Raw genomic sequence first — 16,258 nt, 5'->3', positions numbered from 1 at the left:
ATGAATGAATTTCATTGAACTTACCATGCAATAACAACTACAAAAGAACCCATCTGTGGGCAGAGCATGGACAGATCAATTCCATGACGTGGATGTGACATAAAAAAACACAACTGGTGTATACTGAAGTAAAAACACCCAAGAATGGCCTCCAGTAGTGTTTGTAAAGCAAAACCAGGAACTTTATCGTCTATACACTGGCGCACAAAATAGATCAATATTGGCAATCATTCAATAGGCCAATCCATATTTAATAAAATATAAAGCTCTTTTGGCCAACAGTTACTATACTGAGTCTCTAGCACTGAAACAGTGATACACTGACTCAACTTGATTCAAATATGTACATCATTTCCACATGAATAAAATATGTACATTACATCAACACAGCTACCATCAAGGAAGTAAATATAGGAAGTAAAGGAAGTAAGTACAAAACTGTGTTGATGTAATATATTTTATTCATGTGGAAATAATGTTCATTTTTCAATCAATTAAAATCACTGTGCCCCAATATCCCACTGGCCATTAAACCCTATCCTCAACTACCAGATAATCAACATGGTAGCATATTAGCATTTATGCTAGTTTGTACAGACAATGGTTTTGCTGTTATTTTTGTACTCACCAGAGAAACTAAATAAACTTTGTTTGAATTCATAATATATGCTGTGTAATTGTAGTCAACTGAGTGTGTTAACAAGTAAACGATAGCCAATAAGCTAATTACATGCTTTAGTGTTGTACACATAAAATGGACAACTAAATCACACATCATCTTTACTGTGATAGCTCTAGCATGTGTTCATTCCCTTGATTCTTGATATTGTAGCCTCTGTGTGGGGTGGGAGGGGAGTTTTAGAGGAAATTCAATTTTCAAAGTGATGACTATACAACTTCTGCTAAATGCTAATATTAGCCACTATCGTATGTCACCTAAGCACTCTTTTTCCAACATGAAAATACTAAGAACAGTCCTGGATACATTAATACACCATTTTAGTCATACATTACTAAACATTTTAGAGTAGTTATTAGTCTTAAATTGAGTTTGCCCAACAGCTGTGTCTGAAACGCACTAAATGCTGCCTACTGCGGCAGTACTCAGAGTGGAAAGCACAGAGCCTGAATTGACTGTTTGTATAAAACTCTGCTGAAATACAGCGTAGTCTTTCGCTACCTTACATTTCCCATAAGGGAACATCCAACTGACAACTGACCCAACTGCTTAGCACTGTGTTAATGCACCTGGTGAAAGTTCTGACAAAACTTTACTAAATGTGATATGACAGGTCAGGTGGTTGCCTATCTTGAGCAGGGACACTAAACCATGAATTTAAAACCTCGGTTCCAGCCCCAGCTCCTGTTTTCAGGTGTCAAAGGTTTCAGTTCGTTAGTGGAAGAATTCCTTTATGCCGACACCATAAAACCCAATGGCCAAGAGTGGGAAGATTATGCATGGACTGTCATGCTCTGGCAATTAAAGACTAAACACCTTTTCTTCCCTTACTTTCCAAAATATAAATCAGTGAGGGAGGCATTCTTTGAAACATTTGACAACATTAATAATGCATTTCTTCTTCTTTCTAACATGAACTTTCTGTCCTTTTAAAACTTAGGGAGGACACTGAGACAGTGCCAGTGTCTTCTAAATATATCTAAGCGCTAAAATATAGAGGAATATATATATATCACTTAATGACAATACGTATTTTACCCTGCATATGTAGCTCTCTAGCTGCTCTATTTCTGAATACTTTAATTCGATAGAAATAATAATTACCTTAAGTTCCATCTCCATTCTCGTTATTTTGTTCAGCCTTTTCTGACTACTATATATAAATGCTAATGTAAGTAATCATTCATATTAGAGCTCATTTTTCGCATTCAGCTGAAATGTGCACAGACAGCCACTCTAATGATGTGAAAGTAAAGTGGAAGAAAAATACCAAAGGAGTCAGACAGAGAAGCTGATGGAAAAGGCTCAGAAAGCTTACATCACTTCATATGTGTTATATGAAATATTAAACTAAGTGTTAAAAGGTACCTATTTCAAATTGGTAAAAAATTATTTCATAGCCCACTCAGCTGATGAGATTCACTCATTCACCACAGAACCTTGATATAAAACAATTTTGTCTTTAAATGTCTTAAATTAGACGCGGGAGATTGCTGAAGAGTTGTTTATTCTAATAACTGGGTGAGTGTGTGAAACTGTCCACGGGTGTGAGTGTATGAGTGACTGGGTGAGTGTGTGAAACTGTCCACATGTGTGAGTGACTGGGTGAGTGTGTGAGTGACAGGGTGAGTGTGTGAAACTGTCCACATGTGAGTGTGTGAGTGACTGGGTGAGTGTGTGAAACTGTCCACAGGTGTGAGTGTGTGAGTGACTGGGTGAGTGTGTGAGTGACTGGGTGAGTGTGTGAAACTGTCCACAGGTGTGAGTGTGTGAGTGACTGGGTGAGTGTGTGAAACTGTCCACAGGTGTGAGTGTGTGAGTGACTGGGTGAGTGTGTGAAACTGTCCACATGTGTGAGTGACTGGGTGAGTGTGTGAGTGACTGGGTGAATGTGTGAAACTGTCCACAGGTGTGAGTGTGTGAGTGACTGGGTGAGTGTGTGAAACTGTCCACAGGTGTGAGTGTGTTTGAGTGACTGGGTGAGTGTGTGAGTGACTGGGTGAGTGTGTGAAACTGTCCACAGATGTGAGTGTGTGAGTGACTGGGTGAGTGTGTGAGTGACTGGGTGAGTGTGTGAAACTGTCCACAGGTGTGTGTGTGAGTGACTGGGTGAGTGTGTGAAACTGTCCACAGGTGTGAGTGTGTGAGTGACTGGGTGAGTGTGTGAAACTGTCCACATGTGTGAGTGACTGGGTGAGTGTGTGAGTGACTGGGTGAATGTGTGAAACTGTCCACAGGTGTGAGTGTGTGAGTGACTGGGTGAGTGTGTGAAACTGTCCACAGATGTGAGTGTGTGAGTGACTGGGTGAGTGTGTGAAACTGTCCACAGGTGTGAGTGTATGAGTGACTGGGTGAGTGTGTGAAACTGTCCATGGGTGTGAGTGTGTGAGTGACTGGGTGAGTGTGTGAAAATGTCCACAGATGTGAGTGTGTGAGTGACTGGGTGAGTGTGTGAAACTGTCCACAGGTGTGAGTGTATGAGTGACTGGGTGAGTGTGTGAAACTGTCCATGGGTGTGAGTGTGTGAGTGACTGGGTGAGTGTGTGAAACTGTCCACAGATGTGAGTGTGTGAGTGACTGGGTGAGTGTGTGAAACTGTCCACAGGTGTGAGTGTGTGAGTGACTGGGTGAGTGTGTGAAACTGTCCACAGGTGTGAGTGTGTTTGAGTGACTGGGTGAGTGTGTGAAACTGTCCACAGATGTGAGTGTGTGAGTGACTGGGTGAGTGTGTGAAACTGTCCATGGGTGTGAGTGTGTGAGTGACTGGGTGAGTGTGTGAAACTGTCCACAGGTGTGAGTGTATGAGTGACTGGGTGAGTGTGTGAAACTGTCCATGGGTGTGAGTGTGTGAGTGACTGGGTGAGTGTGTGAAACTGTCCACAGGTGTGAGTGTATGAGTGACTGGGTGAGTGTGTGAAGCTGTCCACAGGTGTGAGTGTGTGAGTGACTGGGTGAGTGTGTGAAACTGTCCACATGTGTGAGTGACTGGGTGAGTGTGTGAGTGACAGGGTGAGTGTGTGAAACTGTCCACAGATGTGAGTGACTGGGTGAGTGTGTGAAACTGTCCACAGGTGTGAGTGTTTGAGTGACAGGGTGAGTGTGTGAGTGACTGGGTGAGTGTGTGAAACTGTCCATGGGTGTGAGTGTGTGAGTGACTGGGTGAGTGTGTGAAACTGTCCACAGGTGTGAGTGTGTGAGTGACTGGGTGAGTGTGTGAAACTGTCCATGGGTGTGAGTGTGTGAGTGACTGGGTGAGTGTGTGAAACTGTCCATAGGTGTGAGTGACTGTGTGAGTGTGTGAAACTGTCCATAGGTGTGAGTGACTGTGTGAGTGTGTGAAACTGTCCATAGGTGTGAGTGTATGAGTGACTTGGTGAGTGTGTGAATGACTGGGTGAGTTGGCAATTGATAAAAAAAAGATGATTAAACCATAATAAAATCTAGTTTATCCCTTGCTGGATTAATGCTGAAAGAATAATTGTCAAAGACAATCAAAGGCACCATTTAAAATAGTACAATAAAAGAGTGCCTACAAACAATGTTTTAACTAAAGCTGTCTCAAATGCCATTTTAAGGGCTTTGAGCCTTCAGTTGCATAATAATATTCGAATATTCTGTGTGTTTGTGTGTGTGTGTGTGTGTGTGTGTGTGTGTGTGTGTGTGTGTGTGTGTGTGTGTGCATCCGATTCCTGCTTTAAAATCTAAGGGCACAGAGTACATGAGTTAACTAGAGCTTTGTGAAGGAGGTCTGGTCTAATTCCAGGTAAAAAGCTGACAAAGTGAACTGTAACTTCGCCACACTTCATTATAAATAGGTTGTTATACGGTGTTAGGCTCTTTCGGGACTTTTATGTTGACGAGGCTGAATACGGGTGGAGCGCTGGGGGAGCAAAGTGTTTGTTTGTTTTTTAAACCATTGTATAGCCACATTTATCCAAAAATATTAACACCCTAATCTCAAAATTAAAAACCGAATACCTACTCAATGAATGAATATCAGAATGGCTAAATATTCAGGGCCTGCCCTAGTTTTAACAAATGTGAAAGGGTGGTGCTTAGTTTCTATATAGCAGAGTTAAACCGATCAGAAACTGACAAACACTGAACTGTGTACATGAAAACACAACCAAATGACCATCTAGCACCTTACATTCATGTCCTTCTGTCTATTCATTCATTCATTATCTGTAACTACTTATCCAATTCAGGGTCGCGGTGGGTCCAGAGCCTACCTGGAATCATTGGGCGCAAGGCGGGAATACACCCTGGAGGGGGCGCCAGTCCTTCACAGGGCAACACAGACACACACACATTCACTCACACACTCACACCTACGGACACTTTTGAGTCGCCAATCCACCTACCAACATGTGTTTTTGGACTGTGGGAGGAAACCGGAGCACCCGGAGGAAACCCACGCGGACACAGGGAGAACAACTCCTCACAGACAGTCACCCGGAGCGGGAATCAAACCCACAAGCTGTGGGTCCCTGGAGCTGTGTGACTGCAACACTACCTGCTGCGCCACCATGCCGCCCTCCTTCTGGCTAGCATCAGGGATCTCTCTTAACATGGCCATAACTGGTTACTTTGACAGGAAAGTGTGATTTGACTGACTAGCAAACTATTCAAACTTGCACATTGTTTTTTGAGCAAAATGGAGGCCATTTTCCAAGCGTTGCTGCAACAATAACACACCCACGGGGAACATCAGCATGCTTAAATATACCAGACACTCTACATACATGAGGGAGGAGAATCTGTGGCTCAGACGAGCTCTACTGGCCCTGAATCAGCAGTATCAAAGTGGCATTACATTAAAAAAGATTAGGCAAATCAGGTTATTAAACACAGAACAATTGTAGCAAATATTGAGACTATGAAACGTAACTCAGAGTAAAAGGAAGAGAAGATTTTCTGCTGTCTGTTAGTGATCCAAAGTAGTGACAGACTCTTTCCAAACACAGGCTCGGAGACCACGGTGTAGCCGCTGACAGGAGGGAAAAAGTCCTGCTTAGCGAAAGATAAAAGAACATGTGGTAGCTGTATCTGACAGGTGAGGTTAAAACTGAGGTGCACTTTCTTCTTCACTGTGAGAAATTCAAAGCAGCAAAATAAATTCCCTGCGACGTTCAAAAGTCTCATGTTAATTTTTGGAGTTGTGGACCATATTATAATTTAAAATCTAATAAATAACCAATCCTTTGTTGGACTTGAAGTCTGCGACAAACTTCCAGCAAATTACAAAAGCTCAGGGATTGGTTCTTATCACTCTTTACCATACGTGAAAAGTGAATTATATCCTGTCGGCTTGCAACATATTACTGTTATTGTTATTCCTATTAATACTATAACAGTGTTTCCCACACATGGAGGTGGGTGGACTTCAAACCATTTCGAGCCCAAAACTAGGTCATTTTACCAACTGAGTGCATAAATCCAGAGCAATTTTGGCTGGAACTGGAACGCTAGATGTCTTCTAATTTCCTTAACGATCCCACCATGTAAACCTACCCAGTATCAGTGTTGAGCCTCCACATGAACCAGCCCATGAGACACTTGAGGTTTACAAATGTGGTAAAAGGGGTCCCCATAAGTGCTGAGCTCACATCCACACGGCACACAGAAGGCTACAGTACAGTGGGAAATTTTGTTAAAGTGTTACCATATCAAGGGGTCTTTGGGAGGCCCGGAAATCCCAGAACTGTTGGAAAATAGTGTTCTCGGATTTATTTAGGGACGGGTGGCTCAATACTCTATGAAGAAGGAGGTCTCTGGTTTTCAAAGTCGTAACACACTGAAAGAGTGGCTCAGAGTCTCACCTGAGCATGCTTGAATGTCCCTTACCTCCAGTCTCAGTGGGTATGGCATGAGAGATGGAGTGAGAGAACGTTGACTGACAGTTTGAGTTTGGATAATATGATCAATAGGATCACAAGTAAAGGAGCATTTCCTTCTTAATACTCCCATGAGGGATGTATGAACTGTTCTACATCGTAGCTTCAATGCTTCAACACCTGCATTCCAATCATTCACGGGTTTTATCAAGCAACAATGCGGCTGCAGAGTCTAGACCACCTTAAAGATGGACATTTTAACCTCTTGAAATAATGTATTCGAAGGGTTTTGTTCCAAATTTCACTGTAGACTGGCGGATACATTCAAGAAATATCAGTAATGTATTATGATAAATACTGCCTTTATTTAAGAAATTAACACCATGCTTTCCATTGGAATTCAACTCTTGTTCTTTTAAATTCTCGCCAACCCAGAACCATTAGGAGCACGACAGGAACACAACCTCATCCAGTCGTTGTTGTTTTCTTACTGTGGGAGGAGCACCACAACAAACCCACACAGGCATTGGGGAATAAACAAAATAAAATTGTCTGATGAAAAACATCCATTCAATTAACAAAAGCAAACCATGCCACCATTATTGCACGCTGCTCTGGTTTGGTTTGGGCAAAGCTTATTATTGACACACTGAGCGTGAGTAGTGTGTTATCTTTGCTTGCACAACAGATGGCGTAGTAGAGCTCAGTGTCCAATGCTTGGAATCATTTGGCTACGAATGTGTTACCACTTTAAAAGGGCTCTGCTCATGCCTAGTTTTAAAAGATTCAGCTGACAACACTGACATACGTGCCCTTGAGCAAGGTAACTAACCCCCATACAGCTCCGCGGGCTCAGAGGTGGTCCACAGCCCCCTGCTCCAGTTATGGAGGGGGTAACGCAGAGAATCAATTTCCCTAAGGGGATTAATAAAGGTGATTACTCTTCCTCTATCTCTTCCTCTTCTACTAAAATTAATAATCAAACTTCTTTTATTAAACATCAAACAAGCTAACAGCAATGGATCAGAACAAAACTCGAGGACTAAGGACAAGGCAGACAGGGTAGAGCTCAGTCTGGCAGCTAACCTCAAATGAGTGCTAGGCTCCTAAATCAGGGGGCAATCTCCCCTGCCAAAAATGGAAAACACCACTGCTCGAATGTAATGGTGGCGGAGGGCAGGGTGCAATAGAAGCAAAACATATTAAAAATGAGCATTGCAACAAACTTAGTGTTTAATTTTGCATTCAAAGACTATCAGCATAGAATAGGCAAATAAAACCAACAGAACAAGAAAACACACCGGGAACCCTAGCAAAACACTCACATCTGCTTTGGAGTGCACTACTCAGAAAAACAGCAAACACTGAGCACTGGCGGCAGTCTTGAAGCTCTATTTTTAACAGCACCTGAATTTATATGCAATTTTTAAAATCCAATTTAAGCTTTACAACAAAGGGCCCACAAGGCAGGCGTGTGTACTCGACTACTTTTGCTGCTCAGGCTGTAAACACTAAAAAACTAGTGGGTTTTCACGCAATTATTACTGAGCTATTTTGGCATTGTCTTTACGTCAATTCTTTAAATCACTGTTGTGCTTATGTGCGTGTGGGGGTCAGTGTTTTTAAATTTCAAGTCTGATTTGGCAGTCGATCTGTATTCTGATTATTATTAGAGATGAGATTTTGTTGTTGGAAAAACCACATTTAATCTACTATCAACTACTGTATTTCTACAGTTTTTTATTTTTAATTGAAATTAAAGATATTAACAGGAGGGCGGCACCGTGGCGCAGCAGATAGTGTCGCAGTCACACAGCTCCAGGGGCCTGGAGGTTGTGGGTTCGATTCCAGCTCCGGGTGACTGTCTGTGAGGAGTGTGGTGTGTTCTCCCTGTGTCTGCGTGGGTTTCCTCCGGGTGACTGTCTGTGAGGAGTGTGGTGTGTTCTCCCTGTGTCTGCGTGGGATTCCTCCGGGTGACTGTCTGTGAGGAGTGTGGTGTGTTCTCCCTGTGTCTGCGTGGGTTTCCTCCGGGTGCTTCGGTTTCCTCCCACAGTCCAAAAACACATGTTGGTAGGTGGATTGGCGACTCAAAAGTGTCCGTGAATGTGTGTGTGTGTGTCTGTCTGTGTTGCCCTGTGAAGGACTGGCGCCCCCTCCAGGGTGTATTCCCGCCTTGCGCCCAAAGATTCCAGGTAGGCTCTGGACCCACCGCGACCCTGAACTGGATAAGCGCTTACAGATAATGAATGAATGAAATATATTAACAGGATATTCGCAGCAATCTCCCTCCTTTACAGCAACAACAGCTTCTAGCATTCTGGAAAGGCTTTAGACTGAGTTGTAACATTTCTGTGAGGGTTTGATGGATTCAGCTACAAGAACCTCGGTGAGTAATTCTGGAACATAAACACCACTCCAACTCACCCTCCCCGAGGTTTACCCAGTCTCAGTAAACATGGTCATTTCATGATGTTTATTGACAAGCCATGTGTACAAAATTGAACATCTGTGCCCTCAATGGGTGCCAATTAACATGCCTCAGTTCACAATCTATGATACTCGTGTCTAGTTTAGATGTGACCTGTCAAGAGAAGAATTGCGCTCGCTGTTATATTTGATCGTGTCTCGTGTTCCTGTGTTTTGTACTCGCCAATCAGCAAACAAGAACAGGCAAGTCTAATTTTACTGGACTGTCATCTAACACGCACCATCTGTCACCGCACAAGTGTCTCTGAGACAGGATCGAATATATTTAGATTATTTGATTGGTTCTTTCTAGAACCAATAGCGCTCTGTAAAGTTATAGGTGCGCCATTGCTTTTTGTTCAGCTTCTCTTAAACTTTAAAGCCTCACTTTCCTTGCTTTCGCAATATTGCACCTGATTCGGTCGTGCCAATAAAGCTGTCTTGAACGGTGCTGAACTGAACTGAGGTAAATTGAAACAGACAAAGAGAAAGAGAGAAAACCAAGCAGAGAATGAGAGAGAGAGGGGGCTGGGATTTTTTGAGGTGAGGTTGTAACACAGAAGAAACTTAGAGAAACACGGAAAAAAAGCTGCAGTGTATTGAGTGTGTGTAGATGCATGTAGGTGTAGACGTGGGCCTGTGCTACGACTGGATCCATGTCTGTTTTTGTTCAGCCTTGGAGCTAATCAGGCAAAATGGATGTAATTGTCGTTTGTTGAGTTTAGACAGAGTGATAACTAAACAGTGGAGTGGTGTTCCTCTTTCAGAAGCTGGTCCATCTGGATTTGTGGATATTGTTATTGCGTGTGTGTACAGATTTTAAATTCAGATTTGGTTGTAATAGTCCCGTATGGGACACGACAAGTGTGAGAGACACTTGCCTTTCTCCATCCCAGTGATCTGGTTCTTCAGAGTGTCTCTCTGCTGCTCCACCTCCAGTTTCTGGTCTTCCAGAAGACGCAGTTTCCTCTGGGTGGTTTCCCTCATCTTACTGAGCTTCGCTATCTCCTGTTTCATCTGGTTCACCTCCTCCTCCTTCATCTGCAGCACAAACATAGCAGAGAATATTAAACTCAGGTATATTTAGTTCTATAATAGAAGATGTCTTCCCAGAAACATGCATTATATATGAAACTGGTATATGAACAGAAACACAGTGTAGAGGAGAGCAGGGTCAGATCCAAACGTAATGAAGATTAAACATTAAACGGACGTTTTAATCAAATCAAAACACCTCCTGTTCTTTCCATACAGAACCCATACAGAACTCACACCAGTATTAACTCTTTTGGTAGCTGTTTTGCCATTTTACCACTGTGCCAAAGTAAGCAATGGAAGAAGTCCATATCTCACTAATGTAAAGTTTTTATGGCCAATAGAAATGAGCAACATTAGAAAATAAGTTTACAAACCATAGTATTTACCAACACTTTATCAACTACATCCCTATGTTTGGCTCTTGGCATTGACCTGGTAGTGAATTCATTGGTTTGTTTACATGTTTAAGGGTAGAAAAACCCCCCTTTTTGCTGTATCCGTAGCACACAACTGATTACCACAGACTGTATCTGTAGACTATATAATGTATTGTCTATATTTTAGGGAAGATAAATATAGTGCATGATAAGGCTTCTGTATGCATGATGTACACAGACCTGTGTGTTTGTGTATGGGTGTGTGTGTGGGTGTGCTGGTGCGTGAGTGGTAGGGCAGGATTAGGCTGTGTGTGTGTGCGCATGTCAGTGTGTCTCCATTAAGGTCTAGTGCTCCCTAGCTGCTTCGCTATTCCAATTTTCCTTATCACGATGATAAAGACTCTCCAAGGAGTCTGAGAGTGTGTGTATGTGTGTGTGTCTGTATAGCCCCTGAGGACTTAGCCCCAGTGGCACTGAGAGCTTTACATTTCCTGGCCCTCAGTGTCACTTTTCCTGAATCCAACAGGTAATCCAAACCCCCACAACATTCCCATCTCTATCAGCTGACACCGATACAGAACTCTCAAAGACAGCACACAGTAAACACACAAAACTAAACACAATCCTGCCCTACATCTCCCCCCACCTCACACACACAACCACCACCATTCTTTCCATACAGCTCCGTCTCTGAATGCATGCTAATTATCTCACAGTTGTCAGCGCCCGAGACAGCTTAAATATGAAAAGTCCATAATTGCATTAGATTTACATACAGAGGAATCTCTCTATCTGCAAACTTCCACGAAACAGTCATTCTCCTGGTTCCTGAACGTGTTGGTACAGTGCCCCCTTGTGGCACCTTCTGGATTTCATTAATCAAGGTAGGGCCTGTCGTTCTCATTTATCCCATATTTCAAACCCCCTTATAACAGCTGTGTGGGTTTTAAACCTGTAAACTGCTGTAAACTGAACAGATATCTTTATTGTGTGTTTGTTTTAGAGTTTTTGGAGCTCAGTTTCAATAATCTTGGGTGTATTTGCCAGTTTTGTGGCTTTATTTTCTACACAGATTTATGGTTTATATGTAAATGTTTTCACAGCTGTGACATCACAAGCACGGTCAAATCAAGACTGATCAATAGTCAATCTATAAACTCTATTGACTTAAAAGAAAACAGCACACGCGGCAGTATGTACACAGTAAAAGCAAGGGGCCCTTTCAGCTGATACAATTTCATCTACAGAATAGGATCAAACGCAGAAGATACAAGAAAGGCATGATGTGAATTAAGCGCTTAGCATCTGAGGACATTTCTCTGTGTGAAGTGACTGTTTGTGTTATTTCACAGGCACGGTTTCCCCCTCTATTGTGGAGGTCATTTTAAATTTAAGAAATCACTTTTTTTTTTTTTTTGTGGAGGGGAGGACTTCAAAGGCCAATGTAGATGGCAGTTCAATACGATCTCCTCTCAAAGTCCCTGTCTCTTGTGATCTCTCTCTCTCTCTCTGTCTCTCTCTCAGGAATAATTCAGAGTGCTGGACATAAAATGGTAAGTCACTCCGGACAGAGTCTCTTTGAGCTGACTGCAGAACATGAACTCTACAAAGCCTTTATCTGTGGAGGCCCTGTATTGTGTATGTGTGTCAACAACACTTCCAATGACAACACGCAAGCCCATCCGAGACATCAATCCTTGAGCTGAAAAGGCTAACAATAAAAGGCTAAGCTTGAGCACACTCTTTTTTAGCTCTGCTGTAAAGCTAACAGCCCGCCAAGCGATGTAGCAACAGAGGAATGGAAAACACGGTTTTCTTTTCTTTTTTTTTTGAATATAGGCCAGCAGTGCTCAAGAAAGCAGTCAGTTTTTTTACAGGTTAAACATATTTTACAGTTTAGCCAAATGCTAACAGCTAACATTTCAACAATGATGTCAGCACTACTGCTCTGTCTCTGAGCACCACTCCTCTATTATTACACTTCATGGCCAAAGTGTGTCTCTAAACACAGTAGCAGGTAGGTTTTGCGGTTTCCTACCCTCCTCCAACTGTTACATAGTGCAGTTTCAACAGTGCTGAGCCCAGAATAGCTCTGTATGCCCTATTATAGGTCAGTGAAGTCAAGCTGTAATTTCAAGGTACAAATACTTCCCACTGTTCTTTTAAGTAACTTCATAAGTTATGTTCTTGACTTGTTAAGTACGTTCACAGTTGTTGGTTACTTATCTGTCATTGGAAACTAGGGAAAGGAGCAACCTTAAGGTGGCACTGTGGTCTGACGGGTGGTGTTGCTGGCGCACAGCTCTGAGGCCTCTGTGTGGAGTTTGCTTTGTTCTCCCCACGTCCCACAACCGAGCCACTGAGGTTGTATTTGTGCACTTCTGATGATCAGTCTCATCAGTCAAAAGCTTAGATCTTTAGAGATCTTTTTATAGGAGTGTTTTTAGATTAAACATATCATTCATCACAAGCTAGAACATCCATCCACTCATTATCTGTTAGCGCATATCCAGTTCAGGGTCACGGTGGGTCCAGAGCGTACCTGAAATAGCCTACCACACTCATCACAGACAGCCACCTGGAGGAAACTCATGCGGACACAGAGAGAACACACCACACTCCTCACAGACAGTCACCCGGAGGAAACCCAAGCAGACACAGAGAGAACACATCACACTCCTCACCGACAGTCACCCCGAGGAAACCCACGCGGACACAGAGAACACACCACACTCCTCACAGACATTTACCCGGAGGTAACCCATGCAGACACAGGGAGTACACACCACACTCCTCACTGACAGTCACCTGGAGGAAACCCACGCAGACACAGGGAGAACACACCACACTCCTCACAGACAGTCAGGTCACCTCCAGGTCCCTGTAGCTGTGTGACTGCGACACCTACCTGCTGCTCCACCGTGCCGCCACAAGCTAGGACAATTCTAGTTTAAAATATACAGCCTCTATTTCACTGTTGGATGTATTTATAGCTGTAGATGGTTTCTGATTGGGCAATAAAATGTTGGGAAAACATTCCCCATAATGTAATTGTATTTAATTCCATTTAAATAATTCCCTAAGAACTAAAAAAACTAAAACATTGTTTGTGTTTTTTTCTGGATTATCAGATACTGGGTTTCTGTCTAAAATTAAGTGATAAATGTTTGTTTGGTGAAATCCTGTGTTTCTTCATTTCTGAGCATGAAAGTGAGCAGTTTTGGACTGGGTAAGATCCACGTGAGTCTCTGTCAGGGGACAATGATGACAGCAAGTCTTCCTTTCCCTCTGCTCTTCTTATGTAAGGCTCTGCCAACATATTCAATCTGACGCTTGCCAAAGCTGAATTACTGACAACTCACCAAATTGTAGAGTGTGTATATGTTTGAGTGTACTGAATTCTGCCATTACGAGTCGTTTAAAGATGTTAATAAGCCTCTGTGAGTAAAGGGTGGGTATGTGTGTATTTGTGCGCACACACAGATGAGTGTCTCTCTGTACTTCGCATTGACGTTACGTTAAGTGCATGAGTTTGATCTACAGAGGTTAGACAATGCAAGTGAAACACCTGGTTTTAGACCACGATAATTTATTAGTATGGTGTAGGGCCTCCTTTTGCGGCCAATACAGCGTCAATTCGTCTTCGGAATGACATACACAAGTCCTGCACAGTGGTCAGAGGGATTTTAAGCCATTCTTCTTGCAGGATAGTGGCCAGGTCACTACGTGATGCTGGTGGAGGAAAACGTTTCCTGACTCGCTCCTCCAAAACACCCCAAAGTGGCTCAATAATATTTAGATCTGGTGACTGTGCAGGCCATGGGAGATGTTCAACTTCACTTTCATGTTCATCAAACCAATCTTTCACCGGTCTTGCTGTGTGTATTGGTGCATTGTCGTCCTGATACATGGCACCGCCTTCAGGACACAATGTTTGAACCATTGGATGCACATGGTCTTACTGGTGCAATGTGCAGTTAATGAAGATTGGCCACCAGTCTGCTCCAGTTTAGCCGTGAAACCTCCCACACTACAATCACAGGGGTTTCAGTTTCATTGTCCAACCCCTGTATGTGTTTGTTTGTGTGTGTTGATGTGCATCCTCCCTTAATTTTCCAAACAGAACATCCATTAGGTAAAAGGTGTTAATTTTCAACACCAGGCAGAAATATATAAAACATACTTTAAACATGACACTAAAGACTTGACGCCATTCTCTTGAAACCTGCTATTAGTGTTTCCAATAACTGCACAGGGAGTCTTTCATAAACAGGAGGATGAGATCTGAGCTCTGGGGTGGCCGGTTTGTTATCGAGAACACCAGCAGCCTCTTTGTTTGATTAACCAGGGTCTTTTTTCACATTTTCTTTGAAAACATCATTTCAATTCCCTTTGACTTTCCCCTTCTTCCAAGTGCATGATCTCGGCAAATATCTCTGAATCACTGGTACGTAACAGCCATTTTGAATACATATCAATTGACGGAAGGATGATTTTGTGCCTCTGCGTTTATGGGTGTGTGTACCTTCAGGTCTGCGGCTCGCTGGTTATTGTCCAAGGAGAGCTGCTCCAGGGTGAGTGTGTTCTGCTCATTTTCCTGCTGGAGTTTGGTGTTACGCACTTGCAGCTGCTCCAGCTCCTTAGTGGCCCTCTCGTTCAGGATCTGTCAGGTCACACACACACACACCTCCACAAATTAAATACACGGTGCTGAGGGAGTCTGTGTGTGTGTGTGGGCCTGGGTGGATGTGCTCGTGCTCTTATTTAAGAATGTGATCATTCTGTAATCATTTTTGAAATTTTGTTCATAAGTGTGAGGGATATCAGTGCTTTTGTGTGTGTGTGTGTGTGTGTGTGTGTGTGTGTGTGTGTGTGTGTGTGTGTGTGTGTGTGTGTGAGTGTTCTGCTAAGGGAATTACCTTACACATATGTCTAGTTGGGTGTTTGAGTGTGTGTGTGTGTGTGTGTATGCGAATGTATGAAAGTCTAAGGGCATCTGTTCCAAAGTCTGTGAGTCAGAAGTCCAGAATAAACTGGGTTAAGCCTCCTAGGTCCCTCATGCCATACACACCTTGAAGTGCCTCCTGTTAGGGCATTAAAACAAGAAAAGAAAGCTGCTGGAAATCCAGATTGGAAACTTTTTTTTTCTCCTCACATGTGCGCTCAGATCTGTTAGCTGACCTAGCAAGAACCTGGCAGATAGTGTCCTTCTCCAAGCGTGTTGAGATGTCAAACGATGTGGCCTGGTGGTGAGGGACTGGGCGTGGAACCGGAAAGTTGCCGGTTCGATCCCTAGAGCCGGCAGGTCATGACGGAAGTGCCCTTGAGCAAGGCACCTAACTCCCAACTGCTCCCCAGGCTAGACTCACTGCCCCCTAGTGTTCACTAGTGCATGTGTAAATGTGTTTCACTGCACGGATTGGGTTAAATGCAAAGAACAAATTCAATAAAAGTGACTCTAATTGGTGTATATGTGTACAGTCAGGTGTGGAATGACATTGCACATATTTCTGATGTTCCTCTCATTTAATGACAACAACGTATTGAGAGCCCTGTGAAGGACTGGCGCCCCCTCCAGGGTGTATTCCCGCTTTGCGCCCAATGATTCCAGGCAGGCTCTGGACCCACCGCGACCCTGAATTGGATAAGCGGTTACAGATAATGAATGAATCAATGAATGAACGTATTGAGAGTAGACTCAAACCTGTTAAACATTGGTCAACCAACCTTTGCACAGAGGTTTTCCTGCATATCTCCTTACTGTAAATACTCGCCTGTACACGGTGAACATATATCTGGCCGAATAACAGTCTTTTACTGTTAAAACTTAAAATGAAAATTAAATCACTGATTGGCCTGGG

General features: G+C 43.1%; 1 protein-coding gene across 1 annotated transcript in view; it reads right to left on the bottom strand.

The window, feature by feature from the left end:
• The window catches only part of cfap58 (cilia and flagella associated protein 58), a 170,872-nt gene that overhangs the window by 147,524 nt on the left and 7,090 nt on the right, over nucleotides 1-16,258 (bottom strand). The window contains exons 6-7 of the mRNA XM_066660964.1: nucleotides 14,923-15,060; nucleotides 9,864-10,023 (exon numbers count right to left, since the gene is read on the bottom strand). Of these exons, the coding sequence (XP_066517061.1) occupies nucleotides 9,864-10,023; nucleotides 14,923-15,060 (298 nt within the window). The remainder of the gene's footprint in view (nucleotides 1-9,863; nucleotides 10,024-14,922; nucleotides 15,061-16,258) is intronic.

This window comes from Hoplias malabaricus, chromosome 2 (assembly GCF_029633855.1).
Source record: "Hoplias malabaricus isolate fHopMal1 chromosome 2, fHopMal1.hap1, whole genome shotgun sequence".
In the NCBI taxonomy this organism is placed as follows: domain Eukaryota; kingdom Metazoa; phylum Chordata; class Actinopteri; order Characiformes; family Erythrinidae; genus Hoplias; species Hoplias malabaricus.
Note: the sequence above shows the minus strand (reverse complement) of the source record. Positions and strands in the feature narration are given on the sequence as shown.